The sequence below is a fragment of the Pantherophis guttatus genome, chromosome 1, assembly GCF_059756535.1.
Source record: "Pantherophis guttatus breed Tessera chromosome 1, ASM5975653v1, whole genome shotgun sequence".
NCBI lineage: Eukaryota > Metazoa > Chordata > Lepidosauria > Squamata > Colubridae > Pantherophis > Pantherophis guttatus.
Window position 1 is genome coordinate 223,086,359 of NC_142063.1, and position 21,845 is coordinate 223,108,203.

Here is a 21,845-nt window from a genome sequence, read left to right on the forward strand (position 1 = left end):
TGTTTTGTTCCAAATGATCTTAAAAAGACTCCCAGTCATTTGCAGGAAACAGCTTGCATTTGTCATCCCCATGGTGCCTAAGTTTTTTTTTAAAAAAAAAAAACTTTATAAATAATGCATTTTATAGCATCTCTGACTAATGATTAAAGTACAAATGTTTTCCCCATCACCAAGAATGTTCCTGTGGCAGGCTGAATCTGTGTGGCTTCTTTTTTAGGAGTTTTGACATCAATGTAGACATAGATAAACACTTCAGACAGTCCTGCTCCGAGTTTCACAACATCAGATGCAGCCACCCTGACAGCAATTTGTTGTTATACTCAAGAATGTGGGCCAGGGCCTGGAGTTTAGCTTTATGTTGCTTTGCAATCATGATTTGCACAGAAGAACTATTTGCCTCCAGAAATAATACCCTACACAAGGACTGTTCTCCAGATTGTTCTGGAAGGAAGAGAGTCAGAAGAATTCCACTCAGGAGAAGCTACTGCTGGCTGAGAGGCTGTTGCCCAGGCAGAGATGACAACTGCATCTTTCAATACAATGTCAGAAATGCCACATGCTACTGTGATGAATTTTGTACTTCAGAGCCTCCTGATTCTATTGACTGCTGCCCAGACTTCTGGCTGGCCTGCCACAAGCATACTCCAGAGCATGTAAGACCTCAGGTACAGCAATGGGGTAAGTGTTATGTTCCCACCTCCATTTCTACCAGACAGAGGAGTTGATGTCCTTCTGGAATATGACCGGCTGAATGCTGTAAAAAGGTTCGGACTCTTGGAGATGAGCCTTGGAACGACTTGCCTTCAGAAGTTGGGAGTGCTCCATCCCTGGAGGTTTTCAAGAAGAAACTGGACAGCCGTTTGTCTGAAATGGTATAAGGTCTCCTGCTTGAGCAGGGGATGGGAGTAGAAGACCTCCAAGGTCCTTCCAACTCTGTTATTCTGTTATGAGTATTCTCAAGAGCTTGCCAAAGGTATGGTCGGTAAATGTGCAGAAAGAAAGAAGGGGGAGAGGAAGTTATACTGTAGTTTCCTGCATTTGTCTTTTAAAAAAAAAAAAAATACTAGTAACATTTATTAGAAAATACATCACTCCTCTTTTTTTATAAAAGCAGTATTGGGAAAATGGAAGATGATAAACTGCATTATTAATACAAGCTAATAAAGTGTTTAAAATTCAGAATCACCATGCATGACTGTTTCATCTGCTATTACCAGACTCTTGAAGCTTTTATTTCAGTTCTTTTAATAAATTCAGCTCATTTGGGAAGCTGGGTCTTTCTTGCTTTCATTAAAAAAAAGAAAGAAATTAAAACGTGCCTAGCAAGGGCTAAAAAAGAGCTATCCCTCTGAGATGGATAGCTATCTTCTATCTTCTCAACTCCACAAGTGACTGAAGGCTATAAACAGCCTTCAGACAACTGTTCCCAAAATGAATAGCGACAGATGGAATGACTTTGCTCCTATTTATGTCCAATTTAACTGTTAAACTGGTCTTTTCCACTCTCTTTTGTTTTTAACTTAAAAACTAAATATTGCTGGATATGTTTCCTGTTGGTTTCAAGAGAATTCTTTTGACATTATGCCAGCTGTTTTGAAATCCGAATAGATAGCAAGATAACTGAGGATTAATAACAGTGATATCATCTGACCACATATTACATGTGGCATCTGAAGATTAAAAGGCTATAGTTTATCAACTCTGACATATTTAAACTGAGTCAGGTCATTGGTCTGATATCCTGGGATTTTAAAATTTGTTTTTATTTTATTTTAGAAGAGTTTTAGTGAAGCCTTTTTTTTGTCTTGATTTACTAGTTGAATCCAAAATCTTTTGCATGAAAATATCTTCTCTCATGGAGCCTTTTTCTCTTCTCTTCTCTTCTCTTCTCTTCTCTTCTCTTCTCTTCTCTTCTCTTCTCTTCTCTTCTCTTTTTTGTGTGCCTTTGAGCCAGTGTTGATTCCTGGCAACTATCTGGACAGGACTCTACAGTTTCTTGGCGACATTTCAGAAGTGGTATGCACTTGCTTGCTTCTTAGGGCTGAGAAAGAATGACTGGCCCAAGGTCACCCAACTGGCTGTGTGTCTCAGGCAGGACTAGAACTCTCAACCTCCCAGTTTCTAATCTGTTGTTTTAACTACTAAACCAAACTGGTTTTTGACATGGAGTTATAGGTTCTCATTCAAATATTGTCTATGGCTTCCAGAGTCTTATACCAACAAATTGCAATTCTACAATATTTTACTGGAAGAAGACTGATTGTGGCTTTCTACCAAATGAAGGGAGGCAGGTTTCCTGCAATCCGAAACCAATTCGAATGAAGGGGACATAGCAGGATTTACTTCTAAATAAACTGTAAGAAATGTTGGAGTAAGCAGAAGTACACTAATTAGCATTTTAAGCAAAGTATATTAGTTTTCAACTATGGTTATGAAATACCACAATTTCCTCACTCATAATTGGCAGTAGTCAGCTATTCTGTACATAATACAGTATTTATTGCATACATGTTACATGATTTTTAAAGGGATGGAGAAAGGGGTCCCCATACATTGAAAGGAACTCTTAGGTGGTGTTTGAATTTCCGTTCATATTGCAGGCTTCTCCAAATACAACTCCCATAAAAGCCATAGTAGTGCAGTAGTTAGAATGCAGTATTGCAAGCTAACTCTGCCCCCAGCTAGGAGTACAATCCTGACTGGCTCAAGGTTAACTCAGCCTTCCATTCTTCCAAGGTCGAAAAAATGAGGACCCATATTGTTGTGGGGAATAGACCGACTCTGTAAACTGCTTAGAGAGGGCTGTGAAGCACTATGAAGCGGTATGTAAGTCTAAGTGCTATTGCTATTGCTATAATTCAATTTGAAGGACATCAGATTGGAAAAATCACCGTGAGAATTGCATGAGTACCTTTCTTCTTGCATGTTAAAACTATAAAAACTTGGACAGTATTTTAAAAGCCCTACATATCAGATGTTGCTCATGAGGAATGGGGGAAAAAAGTTTTGATTTGGCTACAACTAGAATCTCATGAAAAGCAAAAGCAAAAAATAAATAAAAGGTACTTTCTCTCCTCCTAAATCAAGCTCTGTAATCCCTATTGAGTACAAATTGCATTTGGCAGTTTCCCAAAGCATGATAGCCCAACCTCATCAGTGCATTTTCTTCAAGCTGGCAGTCTGCTGTGCAGCTCTCCTTGCCAAGAGAAGCCCAGGTTGGAGAATGTTTAATTACTGTTAATTGGGGCTGAAGCTTCCTGGTATGACTAGAATCATATCAGAAGATTCCTGTCCAGATCTTTGGTAAGTTTAGTAAATTCAATGGAACTTACTTTCCTGAAGAATGTCACACTTCCTGAGGACCTGTAGTAAGGCATGGGCACAAAAAAATGATTCTTTTTTTTTTTTAAAAAAAGATCTGCTAAAAAAGGAACAATATAAAATTATTCAAGCAAGAAACAAGAGAACGTCTTTGGTAGAGGGCAGGGATTTATTATTGTTTTGATTTTGCAGTATCTACAAATGTTTCCACAGTGGCCAGCAAATGATAGGAATTTTATTACTACTAAAGATCCTGGTCCAGCTAAAACGATTCTATTAGACACTGTGTTCCTCCACACATTTATTTAACATTATCAGTTTTCCAGATGTTTTGCCAAGAGCTGGTTGATCCCCTGAGTGCTTACAATCCAAAATTTCAGCTAGGAGAAATAATAGCAGCACATAGGGAATATAAACAGGGAAGCAATAAATGAGAACATGAATTTAAGTTTAGTTTCTGATCAGGGATGGGTTCTACTTATCTTTACTACCGGTTCGCATCACGCCTACACGCTTTGCTTGCACATACACTCTTCTGCACATGAACAGAAGCTTCTGTACATGCGCAGATCTTCTATGATGACATCCGGGTCAGTGGGTGGAGCCTCCCACCGGTTTTACTACCGGTTCTTGTGAACTGGTCCGAACTGGGGGCAACCCACCACTGTTTCTGATGAACTTACAACACTCTATGCCTTAAATCTAGAAAAGGCATAGGTACAGGTAATCCCTGGGTTATGAGCATTCCCTTAGCGAATGTTTGAAGTTACACAATAAGCGCCCCCTAGTGTTTATGAACAAGTCCTGAAACTACGAATCTTGCAACTCCATGACAGTTGTTCACCCTTACAAACAACTGCTGAGGCTCTGCAACATTCATCCTGCATGTTTCAGGTTGAAATGGGGCTTCCGAGGGGCAGATCTGCCCCTCTGACATTCCGTTTGGGCTTCTGTAGGCCTCCCCCGGCCTCTGGAAGCCCAAACAGAGCATCAGAGGGGTGGATCCGCCACTTGGAAGCTCCATTTTGGCCGGCAACATGCCAGGCAAGGCCATCATGATTTGAAGAAGTCATGATCAGAGTAACAGGAGAGATGCATGGGAGACCCCTGAAGGAGGCATGTGAGTGTGCTGGCATTTGGGGATTCAGTTAATGTGTTTATAACCTCATTACAGATATGCCACACTAATGTATTATTATTTTGATATTGTTGTTTTGTGCTGGGAATTCTGATGGAGAGATAGGATTGTTTGGCAGCAGAATATTGGACAGAGATTAAGGGACTAATATGAAATCTTAGGAGGTGGACCAGATTTTTATTTATTTGTTTATTTATTTTTAGGGGACAGAAAAAATGGGCTTTTTGCAAAATGCTAAACCTGGAAGTTTTATGACTTGGCTCTCTGCTAAATGGGGAGAACTATATAATTTTATTTATTTGTATCCTGCTTTATTGAGGACCCAGATTGTTGGGGGCAATATGCTGACTCTGTAAAACTGCTTAGAGAGGGCTGTAAAAGCACTATGAAGCGGTGTATAAATCTAAGTGCTATTGCTATTATTTTTTTACAAATAACTGAACGTGGCAAATATATCCAACACACCTTCCCCCTCCTACACATCAACAACCCTGTGAGGTGGGTTGGACTGAGATAGAATGAGTGGCCCAAGGTCACCCAGCTGGCTTTCATGGTTAAGCAGGAGGGAGATGGAGATAACCAAGGATTATTATCTAGTTCTGAGATGGCGAACCTATGGCACGCATGCCACAGGTGCCACGCGGAGCCATATCGGCGGGCACGCAAGCATTGCCCTAGTTCAGCTCTGGCGTATGCGCACGCCGGCCAGCTGATTTTCGGGCCTTCTGGGCCCACTGGAAGTCAGCAAATGGGCCATTTCCGGGCTCCGGAGGGCCTCCAGGGGGGTGGGGAAGGCCATTTTCGCCCTCCCCAGGCTCCTAGAAAGCCTCTGGAGCCTGGGGAGGGCGAAAAACGGGCTTACCGTGCCCACCATGCCATCACATGCCAAAAGAGTGGGGAGCGTGGGGGGATCACGCATGCATGCGTGGGGGGTGGGGTGCATTGAATTATGAGTGTGGGCATGTGTACACGCCCCCCTGCGCCCCCCTGCTTTTGGCACGCAACGGCAAAAAGGTTCGCCATCACTGATCTAGTTCCTTCAAGCATAGTTGAATCTCACCTTGACACTTTCAATCAAATAGAACCACATGGGCTGGAAAGGAAGGTCATAATCCCTATCTCTCTAGGTAATTTCTGTAGATGTTTGGGCTCTGAAAAAGATAAAAAGACAACTAGGAGGGCAATTGCCTACTTTATGTCTAGCTGCCAAATGCTGGAGTTCAGATTGTGCTAATAGTTACATTTTGTGAGCCACAGCAAACAGACTACATTGCCAACTATACTGCATCCACAATTAAACAAGAAGTAAATATGTTTTAGGCCCTACTTGTAAATATCTTCAAGGTTTTATTTAAAGATTTTTTTCCCCATTCAAATGTGTCTGATTCTTGGAGACTACCTGGACAAGTCCTTGCAGTCCTTCTTAACAAGGTTTTTCAGAAGTGGTTTGCCATTGCCAGCTTCTTAGGGCTGGAAGAAAGTGAATGGCCCAAGGTCATCCTGCTGTCTTTGCGCTTATAGTGGAACTAGAACGCAAGGTCTCCCAGTCTTTAGCCTGGTGCCCTAACCACTACACCAAACTGGCTTTTTAAAAGAAGAACAAAGCATAAGATTAGAGAAGGAAAAGTAGAAGTTATTTTCAGAAAACTGTACTTCAGGAAGGCAATAGAAGCAACGTTAATGGAAGTAGAATGACTCTTAAATACCATTACAAGGGTTGCACTAGAGGGCATGTTTCTGAGCACCCTTTTCAGATATTCTTTTTCTTTAATTCATTCTTTTTCTGCAAGGATGAATTATTAATTCAGTTCACTGATGCAAAAAATTAAGCCTTCTACTTGACATGACCAAAGGTGGGAGCGCTATTTTTGGGGTTGATTGCACACAACAGCCTCACTAGCAATTTTCTAACTATTACCTCCTTTTTCTATGTATTGTGTTGGCAGGTTGCTTCAAAGATGGCCAGCATTATGAAGAAGGAGCAACATTTAAAGATAACTGCAACCGTTGGTAATGTCCCTAAGAGAAAGGAATAAAAAATCTTCATTGATACAAGTGATTAAAACGCCTATCATCCTACACTCACATTAATATACACAAATTAAAGAGAAAGCATTTTTGTAAAGGGTCGCCAGCCTGCATCAAAACAACCCATGAATTACTTGCGAATATCTTGCTGTACTGCTGGTGCTACAATGCGGATAAACTGGTACTGTAGGAGTACATTTACGCAATTTGGAGTTGAAGCTGCCTACCCTAATAAATATTTACACTGGAAAAAGAAACGGAAAAGACACCAAAACCAGTAAGATGCTGTCAGGCAGACCCACACACGAAAGAGTTTAAGCTAGCTATTTTATTGTTCTATTGCCTATTTCATAGGAATCTTTCCAGACTGGCAGGTTCTCCTGGGAAAGACTAGATAAAGCTCAAAGGCATTCAGGGGGTGTCAGATCTTGTGTTTACATAATGAGTCCAGGTTAATTCCCTGCTTGATACTTCCTCCCAATTAGGATAGTTGCTCTTCAAAAGGTGCACTAGATTTCCTGGCTAAGTCTTACGTTTGTGGCATACAAGAGCCATGATGGCATAGTGGTTAGAATGCAGTATTGCAGGGGTAATTCACTGTTCCCTCCAGGAGTTCGATCCTGACGGGCTCAAGGTTGACTCAGCCTTCCATCCTTCTGAGGTCGGTAAAATGAAGACCCAGATGGTGGGGCAATATGAGGACTTTGTAAACTGCCTAGAGAGGGCCATAAAGCTTTGTGAAGTGGTACATAAAGCTAAGTGCTATTGCTATTGCTATGTGAGCATGAAAATTTCACAAGCAGATCCCTTCAGAATCATCTACTTATGCAGTGTTTGGTTCTTCATAATTTCGTTTTTTCATTAAAAGCTATTCTGTGTTCCCTTCCTTTCAGCGAGTGTGTAGACAGTCATTGGAGATGCACAAATGAAATGTGCCTCATTCAGCCCAAATTAATTGAGCAAATCAACAGTGGGACCTACGGGTAAGCATTTTGATTTGTGTGACTCTGATGCAAACAGCTTCCCCTTTATTTACAGAGAAAGTATCAAGTGGGTTATTGTTAGGATATACTAATTCTTGTGAATGCCTGTGCTACATATGAATTCTGTGCATACATGCAGGTTTTCTAACGTATTTTAATGTTAGAAATAAATCTACAAAATCAGTTAATCACCAAACAGCAACAAAGCTGAAACCATCCAGAGTTCTAGGTTTGCAAATGTTAGAAATTTGCAAAAAGGAATGATTTTCTGTTTCCACAACTCGTTACTTATTCCGTGAGATAGAAATCTATGTGGTCCTCCTAATCATGTAATGACAGAATGTGCTACAGGCACATTACCAAGATTTTCTCCCCCCCCCACTTCTAATCTAATTGAGTTCACAGGAGAGGGGGAAAAATATTGACATCAATCGTAATTTTAGTTTCCTGCTGTGATAACAACCTTCTTTGATAGGTTTATGCACCACCATCCAGAAAAAAAAAAAATTCTTATCAGAAATTTACAGTTCTTTTGGCTTCACTTTCTAATAATACTCTGTCCTTATGAATTTATAATTATTAACTGAGAATAATCATCTATACATCTGAAGAAATGAGCTCTATTATTTATTAATATGAAAGATTACACTGCCACCAACTTTTTAAATATGGTGCCATCAGATCAGGGGAATAGAAAAAGTCCAGGTGACAACCACAACCGGTGATCAAATTTTGTTCCTTTTTTATATATGTTAACTAGGGGCTTTCATAGCTAATTGTGGCTGCAATCTTGAGCAGTTTTATTACAAGGCAGACCTGTTTGAGACGGTGTTCAAAATATGCAATTTTGAGTGAGTCACTTTAAATTTCAAAAAGGAAAAAAAAAAAAACAACCCCACCCTCGCATCAGCTAGGTTCACACAACGCGTCCAACTTTGTAACTGAATTACACCATTTTTTAAAATACACACAGTATACTGAATCATGAACTAACCAAGCAGGCTTTGTTCTCAGAGTATTCTAAGCCAAACACGTAAAGGTAGTTCTCCACTGACAATCACAATTGAACCCAGAATTAGGGTCATTAGGTTGTTGCTGTCATTAAGCAAGGCACCTGTGTATCTCTCCCCATTGCAGTCATTATGCAGAACATGGGGTGCCATAAGGGGTGGGGGAAGCCCTGGGTTGCTGATCTAATGGTTGTAAGTTGGGGACTACCTCTACCCAAAACAGCCCTAATAAAAATTCAAATCAACCAAGCTCAACATGTGGTGTGAATGAATGCAATTGCTTGAATTTTAATTGACCTAGCCAAGCAGATCACTTTTAACACAACTACTGGCTATGATGTGGGTGGAAGAGAAGGAGATCCTGCAATTCATCGCAGCTTTCCCATTTTTGCTCTTATTATTTGAAGAACGTTCGTAAGGTGATTAGCACATGAAGGGATGGGATCATTACGGAATCTTTAGAATTTTTTAGGATCAGTCGAATTTTGAAACTGACCTTTTAAGGATTCCTGGATGGTCCCATCCCTCCCCTGGGCCACAATTTTGTTTGTTTGTTTAGGTCCATGTCAAATCAAAAATTATCAATGAAAAAATAAAAATGCAAAATCATGGGACAGATTCATACTATCAACCATCATGCTTCATAAGTTCCAGAATCCTGAAATAATTGTGTTGATTTCAAGCACACTGATTGTAGGAAAAAATAATCATCTTTATTGATATTAGCATCAACTAGTTGCACGAAATGAAATTTGGAAAAAGATTTGTAAATGATAGCACCTCTGAAGTATGCAGTTTAAAACAGCCATGTTTTAAACAAACACCTTTATATACAAATATACATACAAACCTGATGCATTCTATCTATTTGTGAGACAGATGGAAAGCTGATAACTACAGTCAGTTCTGGGGAATGAGCTTGAAAGAAGGTTTCAATTATCGCCTTGGCACATTTCATCCATCGGCTGCCCTGCTGGACATGCGACCTGTCACGGTAGCTCCATTTTCTCTCTTTTCTATTCAAAGTACAAACATCACTTAAGGATCAGGCACGTCCCAGCTGTGGCCCATAGGCGGCAGGTGGGCCTGGATAGCTAGTAATGTAGCCCCACAAACTTTTACCATTCTTATGTATTTATGTACATATATATCTCTATGTGGCCCAAGACAATTCCTCTTCACTCAATGCAGCCCAAGCAAGCCAAAATGTTGGACACTCATGCTGTAGATAATAGATCTTTTTGTGTATAACACCCAAAGAATGTATCATTTATAGGCAGTTGATAATCAAGACCACAAATCTTTCCTATTATTGTTTCCCCCCCCACCCCTACTTGATTATTTTTACTCGGATAAATATTTGTAATGAAATGTAGACTTTCCTCTATTTCCTATTTTGAGAGTGCCATTATATCTGCCCCTCACTGAAGCTCAAGAATAACGGATCTGTTTTCCTCTTGATGTTGTTGAAGTACAGCTCTCGTCCTTCAGGATTGGAAGTATAGTTCAACATCAGAAAGTCATACATTTCCCCTGCTCTTTGTAAACTGCCACAAAGCTAATAACAATGTGCAAAGCCTTCTTGCTAAAGGATTTTCCAGGAGGATCCAAAAACACCAAATGTTCCAAACGTCTTCAAAATGATTTTTGTGGGGTCCTTGATAATCTCTGAGCTTGGTTGTTTTCTTGCAGACATTTCAGTATCAAACTAGGTAATGCCATCAGTGCTAGCAGGGAATGGGGTTTGCTCTCTTTTTATATACCAGTGGCTTGCTTTGTCTGTGTTGGTGGGCATTGTCTTGGTTCTTGATTAGACAGTTGTTTACTGTTAACCTGTTGCTCTGTGTTGGTATCTCTTTGATTTATTGCCTTGTATGTATTGGCATGTATTTTCATTTGGATAAAAATCATGTCACAGCACATGAAAAATCTCTACAGCTCGTAAGAAATTTCTGTTCTCTCCTATCACCCACCTGTTTGGTCATGGCTACTTTATTGTGGCCCCTCTCCTGCCTCACACAACTAGTTCATTTTATTTATTTTATTTATTTATTTTATTTATTGGATTTATATACCGCCCTACTCCCAAAGGACTCAGGGCGGTGAACAGCCACAGAATAAAACACATAAATACAAAAATTTAAAATAGAATAAAAACAAATTAAATAATTTGGCTGAGACAAATTTAAAATACCCAATAATTTAAAAACAAATTAAAATTTACATTTAAAAGGGGAAAAGATTTAGGCCAGGCCAGCTTGATGAAATAAGAAAGTCTTGAGCACACGACGGAAGGTGCGCAGATCCGGGATCCTCCGTATCTCCGGGGGGAGCTCGTTCCAGATCGTAGGTGCCCCCACAGAGAAGGCTCTCCCCCTAGGGGCCACCAGTCGACATTGTTTGGCCGACATTGAAGGACAAACATTGCTTGAATATATGGGGGATGTTCACAGTGGTCAGTAATGACAGTCTGTATATGCAGCTTGAAGGGGAAGAGGATGAACAAGACTTTCTGAGATGGTTCTGTTTGTGGGTACTTCAGTGGGGCAGCCTTGAGTCCTATAGTGTTCTGCACCCAAATGTTTGATTTCTTTAGGAAAACACAGCAGCTGTTGCAGACTTCCCCGGATTCTTTGTGGCTTCCTATGAATGGCCAGGCTGGATTCATGATCCTTTGGACCAAAGAAACTGTGCAGCATCCTGGGCGTTTTCCACTGCAAGTAATGTGTTCTTTTGGCTACATTCTTGATCCCTAGAACTGTGATTGAACTACACCTGCGTTAAACTTACTCTTGACTTCTTGCTAGGTGCATTTAAAAAGACAGCATGCAATTCCAGTTTATTTTCTGTTTCTCCTTCCTTTTTAGATTGCTTCTTTTGAAAAAGAACAGCAAGAGTATTTCTCCCCTATAACCCTTTCAGAGAAAAAAAAATCAAAAATGCTAGCCTCAAACTCAATAGATTCTTTATGTGCGATAAAAAATATGCAATAAAAGTATGCAATCAGATACAGGAAATAGATGTTCTGTATAAAGAATATTGTGACTATGGATAAGATCTTATAAAAATGGAATGGAACTAACTTCTTAACTCATCCATATTGATGTAACCCAGTTTTAACAATAGAGAATTTTGTTAGATATAGTAAATATATGGCATTTCTTGTAGGGCAACTATATTGGGGCATCATAGGTTTAATTCTTGACTATCCATTGGCCAAAGGTCTTCTGCTTGAGCAGGGGGTTGGACTAGAACACCTCCAAGGTCCCTTCCAACTCTGTTATTCTATAATTCTGAAAAAAAAAAAAACCAAACAGCTGGTTCTCTTTGATCTAACGATCAAAGAATATCCCCAATTTTATGAGAATCCTTTGAAAGGCTCTTGTATCTTCACAGTAATCTACCAAAATTAAGGAATGCTGGCTGCTTCTATGTATTCCATTTCAATGATTTAGTACTACCTCTCACGCAGGGAGCTTTATAATTGACACCTGATCCTTTCCCATTGAATAGGTGTGGCTGCAGACAGAATAGCAATTCATTCCCAAGGCCGTTTCACGGACAACCTTTCGCCTCAGAATCTGGTCTCTTGTGCCATCAAGAATCAGCATGGCTGCAAAGGAGGAAGCATAAGCAACGCTTGGTCTTATATCAAAAAACATGGGTAAGTAGGATTGTTATTACTATTCCTAGAAGTAAGAAAGGATCAAGTAAATAAAACAATATTATGATGCACATAGCATCCATTTTAGAGAGATGAGAAGTTTCCGGATGGATACCAGCTATTTCTCGGGGTTCATTTTCATTGGAAAACAGACTGTGTGACTGGTATTGTTTCTGTGATACAAAATATACTGCTCAAAAAAATAAAGGGAACACAAGCACATCCGAGATCTGAATGAATGAAATAGCCTTATTAAATACTTTATTCTTTACATACGGTAGTTTATACACTGCTCAAACAACTAAAGGGAACACAAAACTACTGTATGTAATGAACAAAATATTTAATAAGACTATTTCATTCATTCAGATCTTGGATGTCTTCTGCTTGTGTTCCCTTTATTTTTTTGAGCAGTGTATATTAACCTATGTTTACAGGCTGAGTGCAAGTTGTTAAAAGCTTTAAGACTCCAACTGATTTCTGTTCACCATCAGATGGTGGGATGTAATCTGGACTCTCAGGAAGAAGGGGCTGCTGCTTCCCAAAGAGACAGTAGAGCTTGGAATGTCTGGTAGGCAGGAAGAAAGCTAAGATGGCCCTTCCCTAGCAGTTCATAGAGTACAATATATCTATAGCTATGCAAAAGGTTGCTTTTTAAAAAACTGGCACAGAGTCATAGCTGCTCCTATATAGTGTTTGTCTGCAAATCACAGTGAGCCTCTGTGATTTGTAAACCGCACTTTCTGGTTTTATATGTTGTGTGTAGTCAACAAAATGTGGATATGGAATTACCTATTGTTAATTGAGGTATTTGGAATGCATAGATCAACCTACAAAAGCTTATATATAATAATGTATATAATAATATATATTATTATATATAATGTAAGCTTACATTCATCCTGTAAAAGAAATTACATACTAGCTTTTCTCCAACTGTAACTCATTTCACTACTCTTTATAAATGTTAAGTACTCTAAACCCTTTGTATTGTCCAAGTACATACAATAATATGAGTAAGAAAAATCCAAACAGTAACACAAAAATATGATAAAAAAGATTTCTTGTAGCACATATTTTTTAGTTCATCTAAATAGAAAGTAATCCTGCAACAGTGACAAAACCTCATCAGTGCTTGTAATTAGACATGATGGGATGATGTGACAGATTATAGGTGAAGAAAATTATAGCTGCCATTCAAAAACAGATCTGAATTCTGCCTGTTTGTTCCTTGTAGGCTAAATACTCTCTTGCAGCTGTGAATAAAACAGAATAATATGTAATTATGCAACTATTCACAATGATGGACATAAAAATAGAGTTTATGCCAATGAGATACTGATTTTCTAAATTGGTTTGACAAGGTTCTTAAGAACATATAACTCATTCTCTCCCTGGCACAAAAAGTACAGCCAATATTTATTTTTATACTAATTTTATTAAATATAACAACTAAAAGTTACAAACTAGTATAAACTAAAATAATAATAGAAAAAGTAGAAATGCAGAAAAGATAGAAAAGTAGAAAAGAAAGTAAAAAAAAAGAGAATACAGTAAAGAAAAAATGAAATATGTAAAGATATGACTTCCCCCTTCATCACAATAAGTGTAAACAATTTTAGTAACTTATCACTTTCTCTTAAAATAGAACAAAAATCTCTTCCTTCCATGTCTCATATCTTATCTATAAATAAATTCTTAAAGCCTTCTCATTCAGTTCTGGTCAGCAAAAGTCCATTAAGGGCTACGCAACATAACAATGTATCTATGTTAACCTTGGTCAAATAAATCAACCATATATTCCTTCCTTTTACTTTTAGCAAACTTGAACTTTAATCCCTTCAAATAATAAAACTTGATTTCTTTTCATTTTTCCTCCCACCGGCCAGTCCGCTCCCACAGAGAGGGTCTCCTCAGGGTGTCATCGGTCAAATTATGTTGGCTGGTGACACCCAGCGGGAGGGCCTTCTCTGTGGGAGCCCCTGCTCTTTGGAATGAACTGCCCCCAGAAATTCGTAAGATCTCCGATCTCTGTGTATTTCGCTGTGCCCTCAAAACCTTGTTGTTCCGCCAGGCCGGGCTATCAATGTAAAGATTTTAATTGGTTTTAAATATGGGATTTTAAATTTGGGGATTTTATAATTGAGCCAATTATTTAATAATTTTAAATTATTTTTAAATTTTGTCTGTCTTTGTGCTTTTAATCAGGCTGTACACTGCCCTGAGTCCTTCGGGAGAAGGGCGGTATAGAAATAAAATTAATAAATAAATAATAAATAAATTTTCTCTGTCCCTTCTCACATAGTTCTTCAAAAGTTTAGCAAGTCTATTTGGCAAATTCAAGGCAGGAAAGTTATCCAGGTCACTTTTGGTTTGTTATTTGTTATTATAGCCCTTTTCATTACTAAGACATAAGGCAGTTTCATTTGAATTTATAGTATAGCATCTTTTCCATATCATTCTTGTTACCTCTCATGTTTAAATCCACTTTCAAATCAGACTCAGTTTTGCCTGGTAATGCTACTTCCTCTTCCATAACATCTTCTAAATGCAGTCTGTCTATACAGGCAAAAACTCTTAAAATTAAGTTCTTGATTCATTGTTCACAAATATCTTTCAGTACATCCAATGTTGAAGTATTTTGCTCCAGCCTGTATTAGTAAATCAAATTCAAGTGTTCTTCTTTAATTGTCCAATCTCAGTGTTCAATCTTTAAAGTCCCATCTGATCATGGGTTTTTTTTTTTAGAATTCAAAACAACAGCATTTGTTTTCCCATGGGAAGGATTCTTAATAAACTTCAAAATCTTATTTCAAATCCCACTGGACCTTTAGACCATTTTATCTTTCCATTGGTCTAATCACCCTCTTGTTGTTTATTCCAAAAGAAAAGATTTTTTTTAAAAACCCTTAAACTAAAATTGATTTCACTAAAAACTAAACTTACTTGGTTCCTAATAACTGAAAGGCAGTTAACAAGTAATTTCTAAACATGATTAGAAAACGTCATTTGCAAACCATGTGTTCCTAAAGGTGTTGATTGTGATTTGAATGAAGGTGACTTTCCCTCATTTCCAAGAACTCTAAATCTACTGGAGACCACCGCCTCGCAGTCATCTCATGACTGTCTGGAAGACTTATGGGCTATCTCAAGTTCTCTCCTTGGCTGGAGAGGAATTTCAAAAAGCCAGTCTTTATTCTACCATAGTCTTTGGCTCTGCTTTTAGGGGAGATACATTCATTTTACCATTTCTTCCCTGGAAGTCCCAACCTGTATCAATATTTAGATAGCTGAAATCAATACTCATCTGAGAACAAGCCCCATCATAATGAATAGAACTTACTTCTCAACAGATACATACAGGGCTGTTTAAGTATCGCTCTCTAGTTGCTGTTATGACCTAGGCTTACTGAGTCATTACAAGACACAATTAGTCCCAAATAAACCTATTTTATTGTAACAGCTAAGAATTATGTTCATTCCCAGCTGAGTCCCAATTAGTTGCAAAACGAGTCCTTCAGAAGAAGTCCTTCGGGATAATCACCAACCTTTATCTTCTTTGACACCCTGCCAAAGGCCTTACTTGCCAAGGTCATTGTGCCAGGACAGCAGAGCAAGGGCCAGAAACATTTTGGGGGTTAAGGTGTACATTCTCTTGGGAGTTCTTTGTCCAAGACCACATGGTAATCTAGCAGTACCAAGTTAGAAGTCCCTGGAAGCACCTTTTCCTCTCTTTTATTATTCCATTCACTTGTCTTCCCTCTTTCCACCACTGGACGTAGGGTTCACTTTTGTTTCAGAGTCATAAGGAAATTAAAGTTTAAACTAAGGGAGTTTGTTTTCACTTCTCATGCTTCTGATGTTCGGGCAAACTGAAGACTCCCATCCATAAAAAAAATAATAATCCTGAGGCCCTTGTGCATTTAAGCTGTGCCTTGACTGAAAACACATTCAACAATTCTGCACGATTCTTCCAACTCTTGATAGCTCTCTGTCTGCTGAGTGCTTATTAACAGATCCAGTTAATTTCCGATATGCAGACAAGTAAGAAGACATGATGGAGGTCAGTGGAATCTATATATTCCCAGAACTGGAACTGAAGTACAATCTTCTTCTAAAAAAAGTATGCCTTTAAAGGACGTGAAGTAGAGCTTGTGGTTCCAGTGCTGTTCTCAGCTGATAGGAGTTGCAAAACTTCAGCTCAGGATCATCTGGGGTGCCAGCTGCATCCTTTTGTGAGCAGGTAAGAATTGGCTGTAAATGATAAAAGGAAACCAGGCAGTCAAAGATTACAGGGGCTGACACCAGCTAGAGCATAGAAAAACTAAAAAATAGTGCAAGATCAGAAGATGTGGAGAAACCTGGGCATAGAATTGCCAAGAGTCAGACTTGGCTGAATGGAATCTTCAAAATCAAAATCAAAATCATCATCATCATCATCATCATCATCATCATGAATTAGTCATAGTGATTCATTCCTTCATCAGTTATTCCTTATATATTTTTAAGACCATCCCTGAAAACTGGAAATCGCAGGTCTTCAAAAGGTGGCACTTTGATTTTTGTCAAACTGGTTCCTTGTCATGGCAGCCTTGGAATCAATTCCTTTAGTTCTTCTATTGCCCAGGAAGGGAGTTGCTGGATGTTCAAAGCAGAGCTTTTCCAGAAACAACAGCACCCCAATTCTGCAACTTTTTTCCAAAGGAAAAAAAAAAAGATTGGCTTCCCGCTTATTGATCAAGAGGGAAGACAATCTGGCACCATGGTGATTTCAGAACTGTCTGGATGTTCTATCATTCTTTTCCAGGCTTCATTCAAAGCTTAGTTCAGGGCTCACTATGGGTTGTGAGAACTCAGGGCTCACGATCAGCTTAAACTGTTTAGGCTTGCATAGACAAAGTTTCAGCACTGTCAAAATTTACTCCATGCTTCGCCTGCGTGAGCCCATCCACAATGTTTGAGAAGCCTTGAAATATTAAAAGGAAGTACAGGTAGCCCTTGGCTTACAACAGTTCATTTAGTGACCAAAGTTACAATGGCATTGAAAAAAGTGTCATATGACTGTTTTTACACTTATTGCAGTATCCCCATGGTCATGTGATCAAAATTCATATGCTTGGCAGCTGACTCATATTTATGACGGTCGCAGTGTCCCAGGGACACGTAATCAACTTTGCGACCTTCTGACAATCAAAGTCAATAGGGAAGCCAGATTTGCTTAACAACTGCGTTACTAACTTAACAACTGCAGTGATTAATTTCACAATTGTGGCAAGAAAGGTCATAAAAATGGGACAAAATTCACTTAATCGTGGTCTCGCTTAGCAACAGAAATGTTGGGCTCAGGTGTGGTCATAAGTCGAGGACTACCTGTAGTAGATTTATTTCTGATCCCATCTTAACCTCAACTAAATAAATCACTAGCTTTATTCAGAGGAGGAGGGGAAGGCTTTGCACAAATTTATCAATCATTTCAAGGGGTCAAGAGTAGGACAAAGTTAACAAGACCAGCAAGACCAGGTCAAAAATGTTAAGGTAGTGGATGTGAGTACAGGGCAGAAGCTCCACTTCTTTGCACATGCAGGTGATTGCCATCACACAGAAAAGGGCTCTGGCTCAGTCATGCAACCGTGGCTGCCATCTTGGTTTTTCTGACACATAACCTCCTCTCCACAGACAATCTCAAGTCACTGGCTTATTTGGGTGGAATTGCTTTGCTTTTGCTTTCCTTAGTTTTATGGTAAAGTTTATAAAATTTCTAGCTTGTAATTTACCTGCAGCATTTGATAATTTGTCAAATATTTATCAATTTAAATCTTACAGATTTGTAGTTGTATGGAACAAACATTTAACATTATTCAGAATGATCAGTTTCCAGCTACAGCCTGTTGGGGGGAAAAAATTCTCCGTGTTTCCATGACACTGTGCCACTTTAAGCAGAGCAAAATAAACAAATGACAAAGAAGATGGTTATGAATGCCTTTCTCAATTGTTCGTTTACTTCAAAAGGTATTTGAAGCTTAAGGATTTCAGAAGCCACCGTATTATTCACCAAAGTGGAACGAAGATACTAAAGATTTTCTGAAAGGATTTGTTTTCTTTTTCTCAACTCAAAATTGTTCACAGATAATTGCTAGTGGTTAATTCTGAAACGAAGATGGGCCAAGATATGAATCAGAACTTTCCCACATCTGTGGTTTTAAAAGAACTTTTTCAGAATAATAGCTGCATAACAATAGGAAGCCTTAATCCTTTTGTATCTTGAGTTCTAAATATTTTCAATATTCATCTATGGAGGGAAGACAGGAATCTTGTTAGCAGTACTGAACAGAACCCCTATTTATTTGGTATTATGAAAAGGGAATTACTAATTTTGTTTCTTTCTTCAAAGAATCTACCCTCACATATATTGGCTTGCACATTGACAGTATAATATAATATAATGGCAGTATAATCTGCCATTCAGAGACTGCAAATAAACTGTAAATAATTCTGAAGCCAAAGAATGAAGCTTTGACATGTGCAGGACAAGGGTCATAAAATATGCATGCATGTCCATGGGTCTACAAGTCACTGGGATCATGAAAAGGCTAGTTCTATTGTTAGCCAGAGTGAGATGGTGATTTTGGATATTGGGTGGCATGGAAGCAGTATTATCAACAGCATCCCAAAGATGCTTTTTCAAAAGGCAACTGGACTTTGTTTTTTCTTGAAGAGGTTTCTCTTCTCATTCAAGAAGCTTCTTCAGTTCTGAGGATGCTTCTTGAATAAAAAGTGAAACATCTTCAAGGAAAAAACCAAAGTCCTAGTTGCCTTTTGAAAAAACATCCGTGAGACAACCATGACCTGGATGACCCAGAATCTCCGTAAACATTTATCAACAGCATAATGAACATCAGTCTCTGTTTGAAGGTCAAACTCTCTGTTCCAGATAGTGTAGCCCTTGTCCCTGAGATCATCAATAAGTGTCCTTAAAGTGAGATGCAGGATGCTGTACCATTACTGCAGTGGTGGGATCCTACCGGTTTAACAACCGGTTCGCTGAGCAAGCACACACCAGACACACACTGTGTGTATGTGTGTGCAGTTTGCAGAAAATTGAACTTCGGTGTTGCTGAGAGCAAGGAAAAGAGCTGAGGAGCAGCAATCCACTCAGAAGCAGAAATAAAGGTGAGTATAATGCAGGGGCAGGTGGGCCCATTTCAAAGAAAGAGAGAGCCAGTTCGCTCACGGCTGAAAGTCGGAGCTAACAGTTTGCCCGAACTGATCTGAACCGGTAGAATCTCACTACTGCATCACTGGTTCTAAAATAAAAACCAACTCTTAGTCTAGACCAACTTCTGCTGTGTAAATAGTATGAGATGCTATCATGTCTTTTGCCTTAGGCCTTAAATCCTTTATAGTGCTTGAAGAATTATCTAAATCAGTGTTTAAAGTCAACCTCAGTGACTTTAAAATGTTGAGCTTCAACTTCAACTCCCAGATTCCTCAACCAACACTTTCTAGGCATTGCAGCCTAGTTCCTTCAGTTGCAATCAGCATAACTAACAGTCCGGGACAGTGATGAAATCTAAAATTTGTTACTACTGGTTCTGTGGGCGTGGCTTGGTGGGAGGGGTAATGTGACTGGGTGGGCGTGGCCATTTTAAAAAAATTTTTTAAACCATTTTTTCTTCAACCTCTTCGGCAAAGAGGTTGTAAAAAAATGCTTTCAAAAGGCTCTGACGATCCCAGCTGAGTTGCCTGATCGGCAGAGATTTTTTTTCTTTTAAGTGCCTCTGACAATCAGGAAACTCAGCTTGGATTGTCAGAGGCATTTAAAAGAAAAAAAAAGGTTTTTTTTCTTTTAAATGCCTCTGACGATCCAAGCTGAATTGCCTGATCATCAGAGGCATTTAAAAGAAAAAAGTCTCTGCCAATCAGGCAACTCAGTTTGGATCGTCAGAGGCATTTAAAAGAAAAAACCCCTTTTTTTTCTTTTAAAAGCCTTTGACGATCCCAGCTGAGCCGCGCGATCATCAGAGGCCTTTTTTTTTTACTAAAAGCATTTTTTCCGCCGAAGAAGTTGTAGAAAAAACGCTTTTAAAAGTAAAAAAAAAGCCTCTGATGATTGGGCGGCTCATCTGGGCATGGGGGGATGGGCAGGAATTTTTGCTACCGGTTCTCCGAAGCACCCGCCTCCATCACTACTGGATTGGGTGATCCGGTCTGAACCGGGAGCATTTCATCCCTGGTCCTGGATGATAGGAACTGCTAGATTAACCTCTGGTCCCAGCGATTGACCCAGATTAGATCCTGCAACATTATCCTGGGACACACGTATATTTGCCTTCATTCATGATAGGAACTGTATTACAAAATATCTTGAAGCACCTGGATTCGAAGAAGGCATCTCTAAGATGAGAGTGCAGACTTCAAAAGTATAAGATCTACATTGTTGTGGATCCTATTTAACTAAGATTAAGATCCACAAAACATTAGTTCAGACAGGAGATTAATTCAATTACGTTCTGTGCTGTTTCAGCCGTATGCTAGAATGATTCATATATTAGTACAACTCTATCACTGAATTATTATTACAGATCATAGAATCTAATAACTATTTAAGAAGAGCTTTTTTTGTTGCCACTGTTAAGAAAACACAGAAAAATAAAACACATTGTTTTCCTCCATAAAACATTTAATATCCTACCAACAGATCACAATCTATTGTAACCCTTTCCAAATTAGATCCCAGGAATCCTGTCGACTGTATGGAAGGTCTGCATCAAAATTCCCAGTGTAGCTGCCTTATCTTGACTCCAGCAAAGTAGCCAACAAAACCTAATAAAATAGCTTGTTAGGAAATAACTTTCTTGAATGGAATTTCAGAGCTGTTGCTTTGCAGAACAATCCCATCTGACATGGTGGCTGCAAGGAGTCTGTTTCTTTAAGATAAAAAGGATTCATAGGGTATACATTTGAACTGTGGGCTATAAAAGCTTTCCTGACTTCTGAGTGATTCAGAAAAAAAGGAATAAGTAATGCAATAAATACTTTCAAGTTAAGAGTAAAAAAAAAAAGAATATAATAAGGTATAGACTACCTTCTTTTTTTAAGGTTACAGGTTTGATCATATCCTCTTACTAACCTATTGCTTAGATCAGATTTTTTTCATTTTGATAAATCTCACCTAGTATGGGATATTTCATACAGATACCAGTAGAGTGATTGCAGAGCAAGGACAAACACAATGTGGCCTCAGTCACCAGGATTCACTTTTTCAGAGTTGCAAACAGGATTTAGCAGCCGGTTTCAAACAGGGCTTATATTCTGGCAGTAAGAAGGAGCTTAACCTCCTCTTTGCACAGTGCTGATCAAGATGGACTTATATTTGATTCCAGGTAGCTATGCTGTATGTTAAAAATAGTTTTCCTTCAAGTTATAAGGTATACATTAATTTGAAAGGCCTCTCTTGAACAGGAATCTAAACTATATTCTAACACAGGCATGTATGCAACCAATGACATGGAAGGTGAATGCAAATTTCCAGCCTCTCTTTTACTGTTGCCAGAGGCTCTAAGGCAGTGATGGCTAACCTTTTTGCCATCGTGTGCCAAAAGCGGGGGGATTGTGTGTGGGGGTCATAATAATTCAATGCGCCCCACCCCTGTGCTCTCCCCGCTTTTGGCACACAATGGCACGGTGGGCCCAATAGGCCT

At 39.0% G+C, this 21,845-nt stretch overlaps 1 protein-coding gene across 1 annotated transcript in view; it reads left to right on the forward strand.

Moving 5' to 3' along the window:
- The first annotated feature begins 266 nt into the window (after positions 1-266).
- TINAG (tubulointerstitial nephritis antigen) overlaps positions 267-21,845 on the forward strand; it is a 42,810-nt gene continuing 21,231 nt past the window's right edge. The window contains exons 1-6 of the mRNA XM_034436662.2: positions 267-678; positions 6,406-6,469; positions 7,381-7,470; positions 9,360-9,474; positions 11,077-11,200; positions 11,994-12,144. Coding sequence (XP_034292553.2) covers positions 327-678; positions 6,406-6,469; positions 7,381-7,470; positions 9,360-9,474; positions 11,077-11,200; positions 11,994-12,144 — 896 coding nt within the window. The 5' untranslated portion in view covers positions 267-326. The remainder of the gene's footprint in view (positions 679-6,405; positions 6,470-7,380; positions 7,471-9,359; positions 9,475-11,076; positions 11,201-11,993; positions 12,145-21,845) is intronic.